The 24,286-nt window shown below is 35.8% G+C and overlaps 1 protein-coding gene across 8 annotated transcripts in view; it reads left to right on the forward strand.

Moving 5' to 3' along the window:
• Window positions 1-8,633: 8,633 nt before the first annotated feature.
• LOC125242717 (early nodulin-75-like) overlaps window positions 8,634-24,286 on the forward strand; it is a 56,878-nt gene continuing 41,225 nt past the window's right edge. For 3 of the 8 annotated variants that reach the window (XM_048151625.1, XM_048151626.1, XM_048151627.1), the window contains exons 1-3: window positions 8,635-8,787; window positions 9,298-9,386; window positions 13,165-13,304. In XM_048151625.1, the coding sequence (XP_048007582.1) occupies window positions 13,183-13,304 (122 nt within the window). In that variant the 5' untranslated portion in view covers window positions 8,635-8,787; window positions 9,298-9,386; window positions 13,165-13,182. Of the gene's footprint in view, window positions 8,788-9,297; window positions 9,387-13,164; window positions 13,305-24,286 lie in introns of all 8 variants that reach the window. The other 5 variants (XM_048151623.1, XM_048151629.1, XM_048151631.1 and 2 more) reach the window with 3 other exon arrangements.

Consider the following 24,286-nt stretch of genomic DNA (forward strand, 5'->3'; position numbering starts at 1 on the left):
TATTGTTGTGTTTTATTACACGTTTATTATTATCCCTGTATTTGTATAACCCTAGGCACTGTGTGCTTAATGCCAAACTCTACGAGTATGTAGGTAATAATATATATTTATGACATAGGCCCCCAGGATAGGGTAAAAAAACCTCGATATCCTTCCAATTTTTGTTTGTATTTAACATCCTGTTCTGTATTAGGAGTTATCTATTATCTTTTGTATAACCTTACCAAAGTCTAATAGCGACTGTAAAATCCATAATTTTCCTTATAACTGACTTAGACTTTTAACACTTTCGCTACCAAGAACCCGACTGTCGGGTACACCGCTCGTAGAAGCGTAGCCGATTACATGGGTTTCCCCGTATGTAGCGAAAATGTCGTAGCGCCGCGTAGAGCCCGGTTTCGAAAGTGTTAAACAAACGTCAGGCACTGCACAAGCATGTTCAAGTCGTATTGCGAAATGACTTTTCCGTTTTATTAGCCGTAGGTAATCAGCCGAGAAACCTTGTTATTTGTTTTGGGTCGACAATTTAACGAAGGAGAACATCAAGTGGGCCAGCGGCGCCTTGAAATATAGCTATTCTAGCAAACCTATACTGTTTTTGCAGGGCAACTTCTGAGACTCAATATAACTTTACTCTTGATTAGGATTAGCTAATTATTTCACTCTCATAATGACATTGAAAACAGCTTTATAAAACGGTGTCCTGCCGTTTCGCCAAAAAACGTTTCGTCAAATTTCATTTCCCAATAATCATATCGCAATAGTTTCATTTCCCAAAGTATTGTTTGGCAAAGGTATGTTTCGCAATGAATTTGTTTGGTCAAATTATCATTTGGCCCAATTTTACTTAGTCAAATTTTATTTAGACAAAACTTTATTTCGCAAACGTTTTTAATGGCAAAACTTATATCCCAAAAACATGTTTGGTCAAAATTTCACATCGCATATTTCGAAAATATTTAGGCATTTGCATTTTCATTTCTACGGGATTAATTTAATTTACCGAAGATTTTTTTGCCAAATTTAACTTAAAATTGTCAAATGATAATTTCAGTTTTATTCCCAAGGCTTCAGTTGGACAAGAAAAGTTTACTCAACTTTATTTTTGTCAAATTAATTACTGGACAAAATTATTTTGTCAACTATTTTTTTGTCAAAAAATGTTTCTACAAATTACACCATGCAAAACCACGTTTGACAATAAATATTACAAGGCATAAATGTAATGTAATAATTTTATTAGTATTGTAACAGAAAACTCGTGTGCGACAGGGTCAGTTTATTGTATTGTATTGTATTCGTTTATTTCAGACATAACAGTCCATATTGTTACATTACGTTACACTTATATTTAAAATTAAAGCTATAGAATTCAATTATTAATTTAAAATGAAAACCACAATTAAAACAAAATAAATACGAATTAAATTAAATTAGATTCAGATTCAGATTCAGATTCAATAGTTTTATTCATGGTAACCACAATTATTTACACAAGTAATTTCATCATTACAAAAGAGAAGAAAAAAAAAAAAAATCAAACTAAATTAAATTATATCAAATTAAATTAAATTCAAAATTTCAAATTTTAGTGCGACGACGAGCGAAGCGAGGAGGAGCGTGTTAGGTTGACAGTGAGCAAACTGGAAATGGCTTTTTAAAGTACTTAAAAATTAATAGAACATAATGATCTTGAAAACATAAATTAAGGTTTCTTTTTAATAAAATGTAACCAGACATGTCGTACAAAAGTACGACATACACATTATTTCACACAAATCTTGGACACAAAGTATAAAATCAACAAATAAATTTCTAGTGCGCCATTTAATTACAATATATTGGGAAATGGAAATTTTGCCTAACAATACCTTTGACTAAATAATATTTGGTAAAATGAAATTTGACCAAGTAAATATTTTGGGAAACAAATACTTGCCAAAAAAAGTTTTGCTAAATGTCAATTTGCGATAAGTTGTTTTGCCAAACGTTTATTTGGGAAATGATAATTTGGGAATAATAGTTTGGGATGTGAAACTTTGGGAAACGTTTTTTGGCGAATCGTCAGTAAACCTTATAAAACACAATGTACGAAACCATAGTATATGAGTATTCTTAGGTTTCATAGATAATAAGAGTTGAGAGTTATGTTATGACAGTCCAGAGCGAAACACATAATTTATTCATTTATCTACATTTGTTTTAAAAGGAATAAAGTCACGTTTGGAATTGATTATTTTATTGTAACAAGTACAAATGCTATCACAGATTTAATAAATTAAAAATATTGATTTTTAACAAATGCTATTAACAAATTATCGTACTTACTAAACTTCTAAATAACAAATTACGAATCTAAACATAAAAAATATCAACATACCTACCGACAGTTCATTCCGTTATACGCAGCGGGCTGGGGTTGAACACATCTGCGAATGGATTCCATCCTCCGTAGCAATCGCACACTTCAACACACAAGTGGTCTTTCTCGAGACTCTGCGCGGCAGTCCTCAACGCGCCCATAAGCATAGTCAACGCCTCTGGGTCCATGTCCGCTTCAATAAATAGACTGTACAAGTTACAGCATTTTTCTAGGAGTAAAAACACGTATTCTTCATCCGCTTCGTAGTCCGTTATAACACGTTGGTACTCGCATATGTGGACGTTCTCCAATGTTGGACATTGGCTGATCGAGGCAAACACCATCGCGTATTCTATGTCTTCTAATGTTAACTTCAGGTTCTTTAAGCATTTCGACAGATGTATTGAATTAAACAGAGATAGAGTACAACTTGAGTATGAACTCGGGCGGCCACGGTTCTCAATATATACATCAATAGTACTAAGCCTCTTACATTGCAAGAAAATGTGAGTGAAGAAGTCGCCTTTCGCACAAATGTTGCTTAAACTTAAAAACGTTATGTTCTTTAGACTTTTGAGTTCCGATTTAAGTGTAACAAGCCGATTCCATCGAACAACTGAGCCTTTTCTACAGAAGTCTGTCAAAGTAACATTTTCTGGTAAATCATCTAGAATTTCATTAAATGTGTCGCATGAATCTATGCAATACCAGTGGCTGGGCGATGCAGTAATCTTCATAGGTAACTTAGTATGCATGCAATAATAAGTTGGGAAATAATCTGTCAATTCGTTCAATACATTTTTGAAAAACTCCTCATTAAATATTGTTACATCTTTGTTCCAAGCTTTGAAAATGATGTTCCCGTCTAACATAAAATCTAAAGGCAAGTGCGAACAGATATTGATTGTCAGGTCAGAGCAACATAGTGAAAACATTCCACCGAAAATTGGAGACGCATAGATGTATATTGTTTCTAAATACATAATAAACATGTATTCTATCTTACTGTAATCCAAATTTGATACGCCTTTTAGACTTCTTGAAGTTTTATGTGATACTCTACAATCACGAAAAATGTAACATAAATGTTCGAAATGTATGTCGATGCTCTCTTCAACATTAACTGATTCGTAATATTCATCAGTTTCTGAATAATCTCTGTAGTTGTCGGCGAGAGTGACTTTAAAATATTTTGTCATAGGAATATCTGCCATGAATTTGAGAGGAGATTCAGAGTCATAGAACTCCAACACAACAAAATGTACAAATTCAAACTTTTGTCTTTTAAATAGATCTGAAGTATTTTTCCATACTTCATCTTTAGCATGTTTTCTAGGCCATTTAAAATAATTTATACTTATATTTTTTAAATTATTGCAGCATATTTGTTCCACATCCGATAGAAATATCCTAGTAAAGGTGACGTCCAAAGTTTTTAGATTAATACATTGTTGTAAGTATGGAGATAGCGTCTCTGCTGTAAGGTCTTGAATCCCACTCAAGTTTAGTTCTTGAATGTTAGCAGCAAAATCTTGAATAACACTAGAACTCAATGTCTTTGCTGATGCCAGGATACTTCGGGAAATATTTACTTTTCTCATCAGACATGGTGCAAAAAACTCTTTCAACTCATTTACATTGTAGGCATTGATTTTTGATTTGATATCCAAATACGAGAATATTAATGTTCCTATTTCCGTGGGTAGGTCCAATAAACTCATCTGTTATTCTGAATAATAACTTTTATAAAAAAACTTGTAAATGATTTGAATGATTGATTTGTTGGTAGGAATATTGTGACAGTTTGACAGTAAGTCTGAAAGTGACAATATTAAATGTACCGAAAAAGTAGTATGAGGTTGTAATACTTGTAATGTCCTGAAACAAAGTCGTGGTATTTCCATAGATTTAGTAAATATATAAGTAGACGTGTAGGTACGAGTGCGCCCATAGATTGTAGAAACCCCTATAGTTAGAGAGAGAGAGATCGGATTTTTGTGCGTCATCTCATACTAAAAGTTATGGAGATTAGAAATATATATCTCTAGTCTCCCTGCTAAAAGTCATTAAAATGACGTAAGTCACTAAGAATGTTGCAAATCCGTCCGATCTCGTTACGAGAAATAAAGTTGAAGCGAAATAACGGTACCACAGCATTGATTGAAAAACAAATAGAGTAGCTATATCTGTCTCCATTTCAGTATATGGTCTGCTTCAATTCAAGTGATATACAATTATTTAGAACCTGTTTAAAACCTTGTGTACAGGATGATATAAAATTCTTTAGAACCTGTTTAAAACCTTCTGTCTTTTATTTTGTTTTTTTTTCTATACCTTGGTTTCAACAACCAGTGTATTTTTATGTATTTTCAATATTTCTATCGTGGGCGCCGGGGCGCCCTCGTGCGGTGTTATTGCGCTATTAAAGTCGGGCAAATTGCGAGCGTGCTCAATGCATTTAAATATCCTTCCTAGGCTTGGATGATATGGTCTTAAGTAAGCTGTTATATTTATTAGAATAATTATTTTCTTTATTAAATCCATTTTTGTATGTCTTACCTATCACGGAAACCAAATAGGTATTCCGGATAAAGTTAAATGTAAAGTTGAAGGTAAAAGACAAAGGTAAAGCGTGCGCGTAGCCGAAGCCAACACGTAGATGCTCTTTAGAAACTTTAATGAAATATAAGGTTCACCGAGTGGATTCAGCGGATGCTGCCCTGGGGGCCGATTTTTGAATCTCGAGTGCACGATTTCGCCACTCGAAAGTCAGCGGAAAACTGTGAACAGCAATTTTTGTAAATTTAGCGCTAGAGTTCTGAGATCTAGTGCTATTGACCACTCGTTTTCAATTCTGTTAGTAGAATTTAAATTGATAATAGTGAAAATATGATTTTTAATGAATTTTAAGAAATCGAATTACACCTTCAAAAATCAGGCCCTTTCATAGACACGAGGGTCTAACAAACTTTTCAGTAGGTACAGATGGTGTTTTCTTTACGCACTAGTGCGAGAAGTGGTTCATTATATGCCAGGTCGAAACTTCGGAGGGCCATCTGTACTGAAAAACGTCGTACGATACACGTGCGATAAGGAAATTCGTAACTCGTGTCGATTTTAAACACTCCCTTTGTCGTATTTTAATTTATCGCCACTCGTTTCGAACTTCCTGTTTTTCGCACTAGTATCGTAATGTACTATTGCTTTCGCGTGAAACAATCTGCGTCATGGTATTCGAAGTGTCACAGGCGTGACAGCTAACACAACGAAATAACAGCAAAGTTGACTATACAAGATCGGAAGTCGCATCTTTTTCGTCCATTCTTGACAAATCATGAGAATCTTTCCCAGCTAGTGTAGTCTGTATAGTTAAAAGATCATTATGCGATTGCATTCCCCAGTTCTAAGTCTAGCCCGGATAGTATCTGCCGTTGCGTCTTGCGACAAACGCGCCCGTCAATCTGTCAAACGCAGGACTCTACGATATAAAGTGGAATAATCAGAATAATCGATTCATCGTCTGTTTACGACTTTTGTGACTCAGTTCAGAACCAGCCTGGGGTTTGTTATAGGTTACGGCGAAAGTTGGGTTCAATATCAAGTACCTATAGGTGAAAATGGAATTCTAACATCACTACATATATGTTCCAAAAAATATTTTTACTGTAATAAGTATATACGTTTACATTGGCAACACTTTTGTCTTTGATTTGTGTCTATGGTAGAAACAAAAGTATTACTCCGTCTTTTGGTTTTTCTCCTGTCAACAGGTAGGTGGGCCATTTTTTTCAAAATTGTCCACCCCACTTTTTTTTTGGATTTGGAAGGTTTTATGTGATTTCCACTCAGAATCGCGAGCTCTTTCAATCCTAATAGGAGAAAAAAAGTGTCCCAAGGTTTTTTCCCATTCCTTTACCATTTTTTAATACATTTTGTATGGCGGTAACGGAATGGAAGGTCTGAAAAAAGTATGGAAATCTTGGGACATTTTTTTTCTCCTATCAGGGTGGCTAGCCGAATGGCACAATCGCTCACGAAACGCTCACGAAACGAAGCGCTAGTAGATATCTATCTCTATCGCGCTTGCGTATTGGCGCGACAGAGCCAGCGGCGTATCGCTTTCGTTTGGCGTCGGAGAAATGCCATTCGGCTACGGGGCCAGGATCGAAAGACCTCGCGATTCTGAGTATGAATCGCGTAAAAAATACCCATGTTACAAAAAAAGTGGGATGGACAACTTTGAAAAAAATGGCCCAGGTATGTAATTTTCCTTTACAATATGATTACCTAAATAAAGCGATATAAAAGTTTTTTTTAAGTTGCAGTCAGTAATTTATGGCAGTAGAGCGTGGTTTATAGAAATTATATGAAATAAATAACATTCGACAATAACGAAAAACATTAACGTGATGGCGGCCAAGACCGGTAATATAAATAATTATTCCAATTCTTGGTGATGCGGACTATAGTAAACTGGAAAATACTCATTTTAAAGTTTTAAAAATATAAAAAATGCAAGACATTAAATGTATAATTACATACTTATATATTAAACGTATAAGGCCATATCAAAATCAATATTCAAGTGTGGTGGATTTTCACTGACTTGTCTCAATTAGTTACTCTTGAGTTCATTACCTTTAAAATTAATGAATCATCCTTTCAATAACCAATATACATTGTCTAAAAGTTTATCGATCAGATTGTAACAGTATTATCATCATCTATCTATCTTATCTATAGCAGCCTTTAAAGCGCCCGTCTTCGGACATACTTAGGCCTCCTCTCCATTCCTCCACGCCTGTCGGTCCATTGCCACGTGCATCCAGTTCTCACCAGCTTGTTGGCAGATGTCATCTCTCCATCTCAGGGCCGGCTTGCCACGACGCTTCCACACCAAAGTTCGTCTCGCCCAGCGACTATGGTCCATCCTGGAAATTATCATCATACTAATTGACAAATTTCCATTGGGGAATTGGCCTCCGGCATGCATCATAGACGCCCACTGTCGTGTAATGCATCGTAACGACCGTGAAACCACCTGTCATGCTACTATCAACTTGATGCAACCGGCTATATATAAAGAGTATTTATTATAATGCACAAAGTATTAATATTATTATCATAAATTGATTGTATAGTCAATATAAATAGCAGGGGGCAAAACAAACACACCAAAATCTGAGATAACTTTTCTACAATAGCGGAAAAAAATCTATCATACTGGTTATATATCGAAAACAATAAGTCGAAAGTTCCAAACACCAAACAGTGTAAAAAAACACGAAAAAGTAATAGTACAAAAAATTACATTCATTATACGGAGAAATTGTTTAGCACCCCTGTAACTTACTAAATCCAAAAATTATATATATTTTCCTTGACTTTTACGCTATCGAGCAATCGCCCTTCAAATACTCATGGTACTTAGATGTACGTATTAGTTTCAGTTGTTATACTTACATGTACAAAATAGATACCTATGTGGAAAACTGAAGCCATATTTTAGCTGCTTATTTCATAACAGGATGACTCAACAAAATAATGGCAGACATTAATTTTCCTCCCCAATAAGCAAAGGCCGAGAATGCAGACACTCAACCCGCTTCAGAACCCTTCATGACAACAATGAGCTTCTTATGTCGTCAAAACAAACTAGTCACGATTTAAGGGGACGACAGCAACAAACCGGTCTTTATAACGCTCCTTTATAATCCTCCCTGAATATTTACATGATTGGAAATATTTTTACACGATGTGCTTTTAAATAATTTCTATCATGCACGTAAATTTGAATTTATTTTTTTTTGTTATTCTTAAAGCAAGGAGTGAAAAACTTGTATCGTATTTTTTTAATGCACTATTTTTATATATACACTGATCAAACGCGGGAATGCTGCGAGCATCATGGGCAGCTTTGCGTCGGGAACGGCAGGGAGCGGTTGATTGATTTAAGCCATTGCTGTCTGTAATTTTAAGTTTATAGCTTTACGAGTAGTATGTGTAATTTTAGTTTGTATTTCAGTACGTAGGTACATCAATGTTTGTGGTAATTTTTTTAAGTTAGCAATATAAATGAAAATTTGAATCTAAAATTATATTGAGTCAATATCTAGAGAAGAAAATAAGAGCTATGTCGGAATGGACATTCGATCGTCCCCTAACCTCTTAAGAGTCATTGAACGATCCTTCAGAATCCGCTATAGACGTCCAGGTTATTGCTGTGGAAAGCTAAAAATACTCGTGTTGGTGTAAACTTAATCAAATTTCTCGCGATAGTGGCCGCCGGTGCTCATTCGTGGACGGAGAGCCGCGATTTCCACATACCAGTGTATTTTTAAAAGATTTGGATACCTGTGTGACGTTCAATTCTAAAGTGCTAAAAACTAAATCGTCTTGTAAAAAAACTGCATCTGGTTTTCGAGGTAAGTCCTGTAATAAGCTTATACATATACAGTAAACGACTAAACGTATGAATAGTTTTATTAGATTGGTATTTTCATCAAAAGGAAAAAGTGTCATAAACATAGAGAGAACCTCACTTCTATAAACATTATGTGAATAAAACATTTGGATTAAGTTAGAAACACGGGGACGAGGAACTTTCCGATTCGATTTATTTTGTCAATGCTTTAATATATGATTACCAATTTTACGAAACTTTTAAATGAAATATCAGAAAACGGTAATTATCAATCGTCTAGTCTATATTCTAATTGCCGCGACGCTTATATTTTCAGTGGAATTTGAATTCTGATAAATTAGAATTAGAACTGAAATTCCACTGAAAACAAATAAGTCGCGGTAATTAGAATTCGCCCTTACGTCTTGAGAATCACCGAAAAAACACATGTTTACGATTTGATAAATATTTATTACTCTCTCTATTTTTTTAATTTTTCATAACACAATCGGCAAATAACGAAATATTGCAGGTGCGGTTGCGAGCGCTCGCCGTGGGCGGCGATTCTTCAGTAAGAGACAGGCGCCCAAGCCGCTCGCACGAACCTGACCGCCGCACAAGGTACCCGCTATCCGCCGCTTCATTAAAACTACAGCACTAATAAATGCTTCTTTTTTTCCATCGCTACTCACCTGGCGACCTCGACATTCATGACTAACTACAGGTGTTCAGTTACAAAAATAATTCACCGTCTCACTGGACTGAAATAAGACGTTACGTTTTCGCGCATAACACTGCGCCGGCGGCTAGCGTTCCGCATAAACACGCTCCAGCCGCCATGATTGAACGCGAAACGTTGTGAAGTCACCTTAACCTCCTAGAGGGCGACAGAAGAAAGCTTGTTTGTCATTATAATGCTTTGATCCAAATAACTGTATACCAAGTGTATAGTAGACCGTCAGCATTATAACTTTACATCTAGATCATGTCATGAACGTGCTGTATAAATAGCTGTGGAGTTATTCCTGTGCACCGTATAACTGTTCCGAATTACTCGCCGGAATCATTTTCAACCTTGATGACGGTATTGTTAACCTTGTTCCTCTAGAAAACGACGTCGCTGGCCTTACAACTATTAGAAAATCTGGTTTCCGTCTGTCCTGGTCCAAGGATAATCATTGTTTACTTTTCATGGCCTATTTATAACAATGTTTTCTTCAAGGTGTAACTATTAGACGCGCGTTTGTAACATTAAATGATGAACACGCTCTTACAACAGTAGCCACTTCGGTTGGCAAATATTTTGTACGCATGCGAGCAAGGAATCCAGAATAAAAATAGATAATCTCTCGCCGTCTACATATTATACCGCATCTTCCAAAGAGCATTATAGCACGCTGTTTTTCGTACACCTACGTGCAGACTTTATCTCAGTAAATGCGCAAAATATTCAGTAAAAACAAAACACTAATGAGGACATAACGAAAACAAACAAACGTTCGATGAACTCGTTCAAACGAGACCGGCGACACCTGGCCGCGAGTTGACTTAAGAGTATTATCTTTACAGATGTAATTCGAAAAGATTTTCCTTCATATTCGTTTCCTTCATAGCGTGTCATGCTATTTCAGTCAGTCTCAGTACAAGACATACTGACACTGTTTGAACTAGCATAAAAAGTGCGAAAGTTTCCGGAAAACTACGAAGGAAAATCCTTTCGCTCTACATCTGTACATGTCTAACAATTTAATATTTACTAAATATACAGATTGGTATTTTCTTATCACAATGTTAACTTCGCTTTCTACATGTAAGATTAAAAAATAAAATCGCGTATAAAAAAAATCAATAAATTACATACCAATGTTTCAAGCCCTTTCGAGCCCAAACAACGTTAACAGTCAAAGGGATGTTAAGGAAAATTATATTCTCCTGCTTCAAAATTAAATGAGCATAACTTATACGCATAAACTATATATTAAATAAGTAAATTAGGCTCATAAGTATAAAGTTAGTTGCAAAATACAAACATTAATAAAATTAATTGTAATGATTATCACAATAAATATTTGATCGAACGAGCGCTAATCATCTCTGTCCTGTCTCTGTTTCATCTTGAGCAAATTATGCTGTCATATGTCCTAATCTAAGGAGGGCCGATTATGTATTTGCAACGTTTTGATACGACCGGAGGAGGGTAATGCATAAAATGCAAACGAGATACATAATGACTTGATTAATTGATGTTTCTGTATAATTATGTTTTCAAATAATATAGATAAAATAATAATTTGACAGTGTATATGATCATTTAATCTTAAGCAGGTTATTAATTATATCAATAATATACTTTACGTTCATATATGACAATGGTATGCAATCAGTATGACTACTTGATTACTACAAGTGCGAAAGTGATGGGGGTAATATCTACGACGTCATAAAGTTGGCGGTACAAACTGAATGCATTGATACCATTTCAACCTTTATCCGAAATAACTTGAGCAGAAATCAATTTCTAGAAAATGTTTCGACAACGTTACACGCCAATCAACGCTCTAAACATTAAAAAAATCTTATTTTCTGTTGTTTCACGTGTATTGGCAACAGCACCGGGATATTTCGCTAAGCGTTACACAAAATGACTTCGAAGCTTCCGCGCATTTTGCAACAGTCTACGGTTCGTACACAAATAAACAGTTCAAACTACAAGCGGTTAGCCGTCCTCTTTCGTCTGATGGGTGGAGGATTTTTTTAATTAGGGAGTAATGGTACTCCCACAGTTTGCTGTTATAAATGTTATATAACATGGTGTGACAGGGACAGCGCGTTGGCGCGTTGGCACACTGTCCCTGACAGCTAGTGTGGGAGCAACATACAGGATTGATTGACAATATCATGCGACAATATTTGATTTTGAAATGACGCGACATTGATGTTTAATATGCGGTCAAATAAGTCCCCGTGACAATCAGCAACTGGTCACCGTCGTCGGCTAACATTTATTTCCTCTTAGGTATATAATTAATTAATAAATAAGTACTTAAAATTATTTTAATATGCTCTCGTCTTATGCCCTAAATTAGTTGTTTCACTGTACTGTAGCGAATGTTAGTTTCAAGAGAACAACTTAAAAATTCATACATATTTACAATTACAGCAAAAATAATATTCCTATCTATTTTTAGTAGAAAATTTCAAACTAAAATCGTGTTTGCATTCACTAAGTGAAATGCCGTGAGAAATTTCACATGTTGGGATTATTTCATTTGCGACATTGCGCGCCACAGCTTACCTATTTCATTTCCAGTTTAGGATTTACAGGAAACTGAAGAGTTGTACGATTTATAAGAGTGCAGAATTCGACGTAGTTTAAAAGCAATAACGGTAGATTTATAAAACGAAGAAACAGCTATGTATACAATATCTCTGACCGTTTATCTTCAATATTGTTCTGCGTAAAGACGTTCATATTGAAAACTTATTTGCTCCAAGCTGCCGTGTCTCTCGCACATAATTCGGGAAAAATATGATAGTCGTCGTCGCTACGGGATGGTGGGAGTAATAAAAACGCAATAAGACGGTAAGACTGCCAACCTCGCGGCGTGAATCTTACGAGACGACGCGCTAATAAAATTATCTCATGAGGAGGATAAAAATTGTATACCTAATTTTAAGTACTGGGGTTTTACCTTGACATTACAAAGGAATGTCTTGAGAGATGAAGGTTTCAGAGATTCCGTGAAATTACTTAGATCTTGAACTACATAAAAAATATAGAAAACTTAATCTGACAATGACGTGACTAGGTCGGCCACGACTGGTGGCTTCTCTTTGTAGGCTTTTCTTATGAAGTGGAATTAGTTCCAACTACAGCCGTTGGTATTAATGATTTACATTCCATAAGATTACATTTATTTGTGACAACGATTGTGACATTTGATGCCAATACGTACTAGATTGATTACCTATCTGTAACGTTTTGTTGAAATAAATTCAATAAATATGACGATTAGTAGTGTGATCTATGATCTTGCTACCATTGCAGAATATTATTTAAATTCTTGGTACACTCTTGTCAGAGTTGTCGTTGTCATGATAGTGAATACTCCTTGGTAACACTGCCACCATCACAGACTGTGCGAGTTTTCTGTGAACATTGTAAACCGAGCACTATAGCTACACTTACCTACACAATTAATGTATGTGTAACATTGGCATGGGGTTGGGTGATTGGGCGGTCGAGGTGGTGTAGCGGTCCAACACGTCAACCGCGATAGCTTCCCGGCTTCGCCACCAGTGGGCTTGATCGCTATTTGCTTTTTCTTTAGTGTATTGTATCTATTTCAGTTTATATGTATAACATCTTGATAAACATAATATATTTTCTGTATTCCAGCGCTGAACGAACGACAAGATGGCTACCGGCCCGAAGATAGTGCACAAGCAGTTCAACTCGCCCATAGGGCTGTACTCGCAGAGGAACATCCAGGAGACGCTCAACAAGCACCTCTCCAACCTCGACAACGGGGGCGTCGGGTGAGTAGTCATTTGTTTTGTGCGTCGTCATGAATCGTGTTTCGTGTGTCGTCATGAGTTGTATAGCATGCGATGAACGATAAGTCTATTGCATAAAATTGTGTTAAAATAAACGCATTTTATTGGAGACCGTTCCAAGGCTTATTTACAAGCTAGAAAAAAAATTGGTTAAACTAATATGTAAACTTGCGTTATCCCGGCGTTTGCCACGGCTCATGGGAGCCTGGGGTCCGCTTTGACAACAAATCCCAAGATTTGGCGTAGGCACTAGTTTTACGAAAGCGTCTGCCACCTGACCTTCCAACCCGAAGGATAAACTAAACCTTATTGGAATTCGTCCGGTTTCCTCACGATGTTTTCCTTCACCGAAAAGCGACTGGCAAATATCAAATGATATTCCGCACATAAATTCCGAAAAACTCATTGGTGCGAGCCGGGGTTCAAACCCGCGACCTCCGGAACGAAAGTCGCACATACTTACCGCTAGGCTACCAACGCTTACCTATATAAAAAAAATTGAAAATTGAAAAATTGTTCATAATCAACAGAATTAAAATAAAAGTGCAGTTGTACGGTTTTGTTGATGGTATCTGTGGGCTACCGTTATTGCTCACAAATAAGGATTTTGTCTGATCATCAATTTCCTTGTACTTACCTTCATAATAAAGTAATAGGTAGGTATATAAAATGTGTACCTATGACAAAATGACATAATGAGATGATGACGAAATGAACCATGTAATTTAATGTATTGATTTTTAAATTAATACCAATCAAGTATTCATGAAACTCAGCATGAAATCAGATTGGAGCCAATAAACGCATTACCTGAGTCATGCAGACGGATTCATTCAAGTTCCGCAGATGGAGTGGGTCATACCTATTTATATTATTTCTATTAAAGGGCTTGAAATAAGCGGTGATATCACTTGTACATAATTTCAACACTACGTTTTATTATACTGACTCATAATATAAAACAATGTGATGTATTGAGATGAAGAAAGTACCTAAACTAACATCAATATTTAGTAGTAGCAGAAGAGTGTTAGAGTATCGTGTAGGTTTCAAAATACAAACAGGAATTTTCTTTTTAAATATTTCTTTTGGTTTCTTTAGGACCCAAGGATAAGGACTGTTTATTTTTCATGTTATACAGGTTGAAAAAAAAGTACCGTTAAAAATAAGGACTTTTATTATGGGACCAAAGCTGAAATTGCGAAAAAAATTGGCTGTTCCATAGAAATGACAGTCGAAATGTATGAAATCGTCGAATTTTTATACGATTTCAGCATTGGTGCCATAAAAAAAAATCTTGTTCATTATAACCTCAAAAGTCCGGGCCGGGCAGAGAACAGGTTGGGGTTTAAGTACATGTTCACACAGGGGCTCACAATGGGTATTAAAATTTTTATGGGGTTAGCATGTTTTTTTTATACGAATTTTAGTTTGATGTCTTTTTTTTTTTTGACGAAGCGTGTTACGGATCTTCTATTTGTGATTTGCATTTATGACGAAGCCTGTTCTGATTATGATTTGTGAGTAGCTTATTTGGTTTACCTCATAAGTCACTATGCAAATTTTGTCTGTCCTTTTTATTTCACCTTGTATACACGAATGTATACTTCATGTTTTGTGTATATTTACTTGTAAAAGAGCCCTTGGGGCCTACTTGCAGAGTAAATGTTTGTATTTTGAAGAAAAACAAATCCGCATTAAAAACTGTAACAAAAGCTCGGTTGTCCATGGACATAAAAACTTTTATTTTTGTTTGCTTACAATTAAGTTCAGGACACGCAAAAGACTTTGAAACACAATTTTGAACGTGCGAAATGAGATGATTACAAGATTTTACTTTTAAATATTAAGACAAATCAAACAATAATTTATTACATAATTACAGTCTGTTATGTAATTTACAAACGAAAAAATGTCCCCCCTTGGCGGTAATGAAGCTGCAGCTTCGTTGCCTTTTTGAATTCGAGATTAATCATGCAGTTTAATAGATGAATTTTTGAATTACTACAGTAATTATACATATTAAACGTAACAGTTATGTAGGCATTAGGTGGGCATTAGGTATATTTATCCCACCAGTAATAAATAGTTATTTGTTTTACAAGGGGGCAAAGTAGTTGTTTAACCGCACGTACCAATATTGATACCTAAGCAAGCGAAAGATTCCAATATTCCAAAAAGTGGAATCTTGAGCGTTGCGAGGGTATCAAGGCACGAAGGTTAAACAAACTTTGCCACCGAGTGAAACACAACATTTTTCACCACACCAACACGAACAAAATGCTGGCATTTCAGTCGCAAAATCTTCAAATCAGTAACTAACTGTCAAATGTGACATAACGTGTGGTAACGTCGTGCAAACAATGCGACCGTATTGATACAATAACAAAATGTAGTCGTCGTGTGCACTCGTTACGGTAACAAAATGTGTACGAATTTGTGGCTGTCAATGTCACTGTCAGAATGACTTTTAACGACACTTTATTAGTCGACGTTTGCACACAAAACGGTAACAACATGTGGACGAATTTGTGGCTGTCATTGTCACTGTCAGAACGGTTTCTGACAGTGACATTGACAGAATTTGTACACACATGTGTAGGTCTGATTACCGAACTGCTCCTAAACCACTGTATCCGCAAATGACAATCTGAAATACGAAGGTTTCTCAAACTGTCTTGTGAAGGTGAGCGTCAGGACCCCTGGACCACTACAGATATTTGATTTTTAGTACATACTAAAATTTAGTACCTATTTGATACTATTTGGTACCTGAGTACATATATTTGGTACCTCCACTGATATCGAAAAATCGAGCGAATAAAGTGGCCAGACATTCTGACGTCAGGATGTCTGGACCATTTTTGGTTTACATAGTTCTAGACAACACTACTAATTGATATCTTAGTCAATATTTACTACCTATTTGGTACCTGTCAATATATTTTTTTCAAATTTTTTTGGCATACCAGAAAAAAGTTATGACGGAATTTAAAGTTGTGAGCCCGGCCGTGCCGTTGAAGTATGTAGCGCCTGTTTTGACACTGTTTTGTTACTTTTATATTTCGACTATATTAATGCCACTAGTCAGTAGAGATGATGTGCGAGTGCCTAAAAATAAATTCCTATTTAAGTTGACGCGCAGGAGGGCAGGCGGATTTGCCTCTATTCTTTTGACATCCGCTACATACTTCAACGCCACGGCTGGGCTCACAACTTTAAATTCCATCATAACTTTTTTCTGGTACGCCAAAAAAATTTGAAAAAAATATATTGACAGGTACCAAATAGGTAGTAAATATTGACTAAGATATCAATTAGTAGTGTTGTCTAGAACTATGTAAACCAAAAATGGTCCAGACATCCTGACGTCAGAATGTCTGGCCACTTTATTCGCTCGATTTCTCGATATCAGTGGAGGTACCAAATATATGTACTCAGGTACCAAATAGTATCAAATAGGTACTAAATTTTAGTATGTACTAAACATCAAATATCTGTAGTGGTCCAGGGGTCCTGACGCTCACTTGTGAAGTTGTGGACTGGTTGCTTTGAATCATTTAAATATGAGCGAATTAAATAATAATAAACGACGACGACCATTTAAGCACTCTTCGACATTTTATAGAAATGTGGGAAAGTTAAGAAAAGTGCAGAATGATAATACAAATAGATAAGCACTTTATAGTTACTTAATGTATTAAATATATAATTTTTAATTCTTATTGATAAAAATTAAGTGTAGTGTTGCTTTACACAATAAAAGTAGGAATCAAATGAAATAGAGTATTTACTGTGATATTAATAGAATTTTTGTTGCGCAATGATAGTTTTTTCAGTACAGATGCTGCTTTTTTTAAACGCAGTAGTGCGAGCAAATCAAGCAATGATTCATTTCTTGTCTGGTCGAAACTCTTAGCTTAGATTTAGGTACTGAAAATCGTCGTACGATACACGTGCGAAAAGGACATTCACAACTCGTGTCGATTTAAAACACTCCCTTCGTTCGTGTATTAATTTATCGCTACTCGTATCGATTTTCCTCTTTTCCGCACTCGTATCTACAAGTATTTAGTTTGGGTTACAAAAAAAACACATTATTTACTCTACTACGTTTTATTTATGTCTCTTTAACATTACAAATTTGTAGACACTTATCTATACAAAAATCTTGACAAAAGAAGTACAGATCGCTGAAATTAATGTTGATAGTAATATTAATGACGACTACTTCAACAAGTGTCAATTGTGAAATGCCGCAAAATACTAGTTGCTCTATAGAAGACCATAATAATATGATCCCCGATCCTTTACAACCCAGCAGCTCGGTACGCACGTTACAATTTTTTTTTGACCTTCTTTAGTGAGGGCAACTGAGTACGACGGCATATTTAATTGTTTATAAAGTTTGAGGATACCTGGAAAAAATTAATACAAGAAGCCATTTTGAAAATATAATAAATATTCACTGCTTTCGGTCACGCGTGTACGCTGCGACCATTTTGCGACCGTTTGTCGACCGTTTGGTGACCGTTTGGCGACTGTTTTTTACATGGAATATTACCGTCTTAATCCATATTTTAACAACTTTATTGGTTTTCTAGGCATTATTTTTATTATTTCAGTATAGTATATGCACCGGAGCACTAAAACTTCACCAATCAATATACATAACACGCAAACACCGAGTAGTTAATAATATTATTACTGGTTAAACTAGGTAAATTGATGGCGCGTTGATAAATTTAGACTTATTTTATGAAATCACTCGAGCAATTTAATTGGCCATGGTAATTAGCCCACATTATATTACAAATGCAAACAATATTTTATCTTTAACAAATTCTTACGCCATTACATTTTAATGTCAAATGATTTTATTTCTTTTTTACTTTGACGTCTCTGACAGTCGCCATTTGAAAAGAATGAAATGAACGAATGATTTTGGGAAAGTAGTCGCCAAACGGTAACAATGTGTGCATGCGTAGTGCACACTTCTGTCACTTCTGTGACCATTTGTGCCTGTTACCAATCGTCCCCATTTGGGTCGCCGCGACTAAACGTCGACCGTACTGCGACTAAGCATTGAGACCCGAAGACTTGTGTGTACACAAAATAGGAGGATTTGCGTAGGAACGGCGACCGATTATGGTTATATGGGTCAAATCCATCAATTCATTCAACATTTATGATTCAAAAACATCGTTTATAGGTAAAATCAAGCAGCCAGATTAAGACATCGAGTTAAAATATGTATGAAATTACTTTGCTCCCTTGTGGATAAAATGCAATTTTGCTATCTGTTTTCGAATAGCAAATAAGGCCTTTACCAGTTGGTGTGGTGAAAAGATATGAATATCTTTTGAAATATTATTATTTGTGATGAACTGAAAAAAATTCTTCATTGTTTATTGGAGGTATAAGTAAGTGGTGCCCATTTTCGTAAAACTTTATACATACTGCGTTGAAGTGTTTTTAGTCTACATAATATACATATTCTGTCTTTGTGTCTATTTGTTCGCGATAAACTAAAAATTTACTAAAATGTATTTGAGATACAACAACACAATATAAGTAGTTACTAGTATGATAAAATGTTTGTTCTTTCATTGTTTTACAAAAGAACCTCGCGTTGTAAATACTACAAGTTTATATTTTAAGAATACCTTGCTGGATATGCTTTACTCTCCATGTGAAGCTGGGGCAGATTGCTAGTCTATAACAAATCCTATTTAAACGCTAAACAAAGATTAGCCAAATCAGTACAAGGGTATCTTGAATTGCGATGGGGGTCGGTATCAAAACATGATCCGCATTTGGCAATCGCAAATACTTCAAAACAAAGATTAGCCAAATCAGTACAAGGGTATCTTGAATTGCGATGGGTAACCATCTTAGACAAATGTAATGTTCCTATTCTTCATCATCATCATATCAGCCCTTTATCGCCCACTCCTGAGCATAGGCATCTCTTCTAGTACGCCACTTGTCCCGATCCTGAACTAGTTGTGACTTAGAACATACAGGTTGTGACCCCTCCATTTTCTGGATGTCGTCCGCCCAGCGAGACAAAGGATGCCGGGCGCTTCTTATATCTGTAATGGCCACTTGCACCAACGAAAATGGAGAGTTAACCCTCGGGTAACCCAACATTTTATATGGAATTTGACAGATGACAGCCCACTAACCCGGAGTTAAGTGGTTGGTGCAAGTGGGCCACCATTCCGTTAACATTTTAGTCCACCTGCCATCACTATCATCACATGTAACATGTGCAAATTAATTATTAGTCATTGTGCTCTTCCTATCCCTAGATGTTGCCACAATCCCTGGAAGCCTAAGGTCCACCTTGATAACAATTTCCTAGAATTAAAGTAGAAAACAATAGGATTGGCTACTCGTAATATCTATAAAAATGTATAAATGTATGTAGCAGTATAAGGTTGAAATATAAGAATTTATTTATGCTTAATGTTTCATTTCTCGGAACTGCAAATATTGTTTGCACGTTTTAAAATTGAGTCATCCTCTCGTCTATCCAAATGTTAACAGGTAAAGAATTTCTTTAGGTCATTAAATTCACCTTTTTACAATTTTACTGTACTATAAATATTTATATAAATAAATAAATAAGAACTACTAGTTCTTTTAAACATAGCTTTAAAGTGTCTGGAATGTTCTATCATTAACTAGTGTTTCCCCTAATGGGCAGCGGGCCAATTCGGAGGATTGACGTGCTCTAACAATGACAAAAAGACAAAACAAATAATTCGCCGTACAGCATGTTTTGTTATACTGTACTAGCGCCGACGTGGTTGAGTTAGATTTCTAGTTACCTACAAAACACGTCCATACTAATATTATAAATGGGAAAGTGTGTGTGTCTGTTTGTCCGTCCTTCACGGCAAAACGGAGCGATGAATTGCCGTGATTTTTGAAGTGGAGATAGTTGAAGGGATGGAGAGTGACATAGGCTACTTTCTGTCTCTTTCTAACGCGAGCGAAGCCGCAGGCAATAGCTAGTACATTATACATACATACGACCTCGGTCTCTTTAAAGCAAGAGTGAATAAGCTATTACTGAATCGGCGAGCTCCATCTTAGACTCTGTCTTCACTTTCCATCGAGTGTGACTGGGGTCAATCGCTGATCAGTCTACGGTAAAAAAATCATATATTTCTTTTGATATATTTAATGACGTCTACCACTTAAGTCAGTATCAATAAAGCTTGTTAAAATGAAGGTTATCATTACAATTTCACATCGAGTTAATTACATTTTTTAAGTTACACTATCCTATATAATTGCAACCTTCTGCATTTATGTTTGCATTCTGCTCTTTCAAAGCAAAATGTGTATACTTACCTACTACTAGTCATATGATAGTTGTATGGTTTTTAAATGTCGGAATCCACAATTCCACAAGGATCTCTAAAGTGGATTCTTTTAAGAAGAATATCTTAAGCGAATTCCGACATTTTAAAATCATGATTATGACTAGAAGATTAGTATTTTACACTATTAAACTATATGTACACACGGTGTAACATGAGGAAACCGAATAATTTTAACAGCGTATTCCTCATCATAGTCATCATATTAGAAGAGTAAAATGTCATGTAAACTTTTCTGCATTTCGCCTACTTTCAGAGTTATAAGCATTAAAAAAAAGAATAATTACTTATTATTTCTCAGAACAAAACGCTAAGCCGTTATCGGACATAATTTAACTATTATAAACTGAAATAGATACCATACACTAAAGAAAAAGCGATCAAGCCCACTGGTGGCGAAGCCGGGAATCGAACCCGGGTCTCCAGCTAACGCGGCTGACGTGTTCAACCGCTACACTACCCCGACCGCCTAGGTATCCGTCGATAATTTGATTTTCCCCTCACTAGCTCGGAAACACGTGTTTTGTCCTTTAATACCAGCGGGTAAAAACGCATTTTATCCACTAGTGGGTAAAGTAATTTGACCTTGAATAAAGTCAAATTAACTGCTTTAAAATTGATAAAAGTAGGTGAATCTAGTAATAAAGATGATTTACCACCTGTGGAACTACTGGAAGCAGTGATAAACGCATTTTTTTGCTTTGTAGTTTCCTCGCTATAGTGAGGGGAAAAGTTTTGTGTTACACTCGGGTGCAAATGTATTTTACTTCTCGTGTGTTAAAAACTCGCAAGTTCAGGATTCTATTCTCGAACCACTCGCTTCGCTCGTGGTTCAACTATAGAATCCTTTCACTTGCTCGTTTTTCAATTCCACACTCGGCGTTAAAATACAACTTTGCCCCCTTGTATAACAAATAACTATTGTTTCCTACATCGATAATTTAACTATCCTTGTTGATAGATATCAAAAAGTAAGTAGGTAGTAAATCGTTGTAAAAAAGTACTTTATTAGAAAAAATATGTATTTTATTATTTTAAGTGCCAGTTTTACAAATAACATTTACTTCTTATGTGAAAATACATCCAAAAAAAAAAAAAAAAATACACAAAAAAAATTTTTTTTGACGAAATTTTCTTGAAGTCTCATAACATTTTATCTTTATTTTGCCCTCAGAAATGCGTAGTTAAAATCTTTCGGTTTCCTGATGTTACACACAGATATCTCTATATTTATTGAGGCTCTAAATTCGTTAGTCTTCAGGCACCACCAACTGATTTAGTTAACCCAGTTGCCGTGTGCTGCTGTCGCCGGCACAGAATACGATTAGGATAGCGTCTTGAGTCTTGACAGCTACTGTTCGTAGCTGACAGCTAATGTCGTAATCGCTTGCTATGTTTATGGTCCAGACGTTTTTTGACGTTTATCAATGATATACTTTGAAATAAAATATAAATTATATTATTATTAATACAGTATAAATTAAAAGTTTTGTGACAATCATATTTCGAACATACCTACACGGCAACCATTTTTTTTGTCTTAGTCTATTTGAGCCCACTGCTGGGCAAAGGCCTCTTCCCTAGCTCTCCATGACTCCCGATTCTCCGTTTCTCCGGGCAGGGTATGTAGCCGAATGGCACAAACGCTCACGAAATGAAACGCTCGTAGATATCTATCTCTATCGCTCTTACGTATTGGCGCAACAGAGCCAGACTACCTTTCGCGGCGGTTAGAAAGGCGTCAAGATCGTTTCGCCTCCATAAATATTAAAAGTTTAAATTTTTTATACTACGTCGGTAGCAAACAAGCACACGGTCCGCCTGATGGAAAGCGGTCACCGTAACCTATGGACGCCTACAACTCAATGGGTGTCACATGCGCGTTTCCGATCCATTAGAAAATGTTATGTTAAGAAGATATCGTCAAAAGACGCCATTGGGGCCGTCAAAAGGCCCACCTGACGTGACCGGATGAAAAAATCTGTTGAATTATTTCAAGTTTTATCCGAAGCCTTAGAAACATATCCAGTCTCACATTCTTCAGTAATGATAGAAGTGAGTGGTTATGGCATAATAACGCATAACATGAAAACGAATGGCAAACATTACCTGCGATTTGTGACAGCCAATCCAATTTCCATTATATCGAAAAGTAGAATTACAATTTTAGATTGGCTAAATCATCATGTATCTACTATAGGTATTTCACAAATCGATAAGGTAGGTACAACTATGATGTTGAGTTTACATGTATCCACTTAACACGTCTACTATAACCGGTGGACACTCTATTTAGTAATGGAAACATAGTAAAACATGGAAAAAATGGACCAGTTACCTTTGCCCCCAGTCGGGATTTGCCCCACTGTACCTTGCAATGAATTAGATATGTCATTGTTTAAAATAAAAGAGGTTCACTGAAAGGGGCAAAAGAAACAATTAAAAAATTCCTTACAATGTTTGCCATGTCCCTGTGTCCTTCTTACACCACCTGTTCATACAGCAGAATTAATAAAAACAAGACAAAAACAGTACCAAATTCTACGCTTCACACTTATTAAAATTTACTAGTGAATAAATTAAAACTGTCTGAGGTACTTTTAAAATAAAACAAACGCTATTTACTTTGATGAAAAAGAATTGTAAACAATCCTGAGTGAAAGACGGCAACCAGTGTGTACATAAATTTCCCATTTACTGAGAAATCGAGATTACAGAATTAAGAATACAAGTTCAAAAGTATTTTGGTACGTTTGCTTTTTCTAAGTGCAATTTTATTCAAGCGTTTTTGTTTAATGCACTATAAAAGTTTTACTGTGCTTAAACAATAAGTCTTAAACTGGTAAGCATTTTTTAGGGTTCCGTAGTCAACTAGGAACCCTTATAGTTTCGCCATGTCTGTCTGTCCGTCCGTCCGTCCGTCCGTCCGTCCGTCCGTCCGTCCGTCCGTCCGTCCGTCCGTCCGTCCGTCCGCGGATAATCTCAGTAACCGTTAGCACTAGAATGCTGAAATTTGGTACCAATATGTATTTCAATCACGCCGACAAAGTGCAAAAATAAAAAATGGAAAAAAATGTTTTATTAGGGTACCCCCCCTACATGTAAAATGGGGGCTGATATTTTTTTTCATTCCAACCCCAACGTGTGATATATTGTTGGATAGGTATTTAAAAATGAATAAGGGTTTAATGAGATGGTTTTTTGATAATATTAGTATTTTCGGAAATAATCGCTCCTAAAGGAAAAAAAAGTGCGTCCCCCCCCCTCTAACTTTTGAACCGTATGTTTAAAAAATATGAAAAAAAATCACAAAAGTAGAACTTTATAAAGACTTTCTAGGAAAATTGTTTTGAACTTGATAGGTTCAGTAGTTTTTGAGAAAAATACGGAAAACTACGGAACCCTACACTGAGCGTGGCCCGACACGCTCTTGGCCGGTTTTTTATCCTATATTGGTATACTTTTTTTTTGTTTATATAGATAGATGTCTGATCGTTATACCCTGAAATGTACCGAACATGAAAAGATTTGATTAATAAAATTATCTTTTACAACATAGCTTTACATAAA

Source organism: Leguminivora glycinivorella, chromosome 3 (genome assembly GCF_023078275.1).
Source record: "Leguminivora glycinivorella isolate SPB_JAAS2020 chromosome 3, LegGlyc_1.1, whole genome shotgun sequence".
NCBI lineage: Eukaryota > Metazoa > Arthropoda > Insecta > Lepidoptera > Tortricidae > Leguminivora > Leguminivora glycinivorella.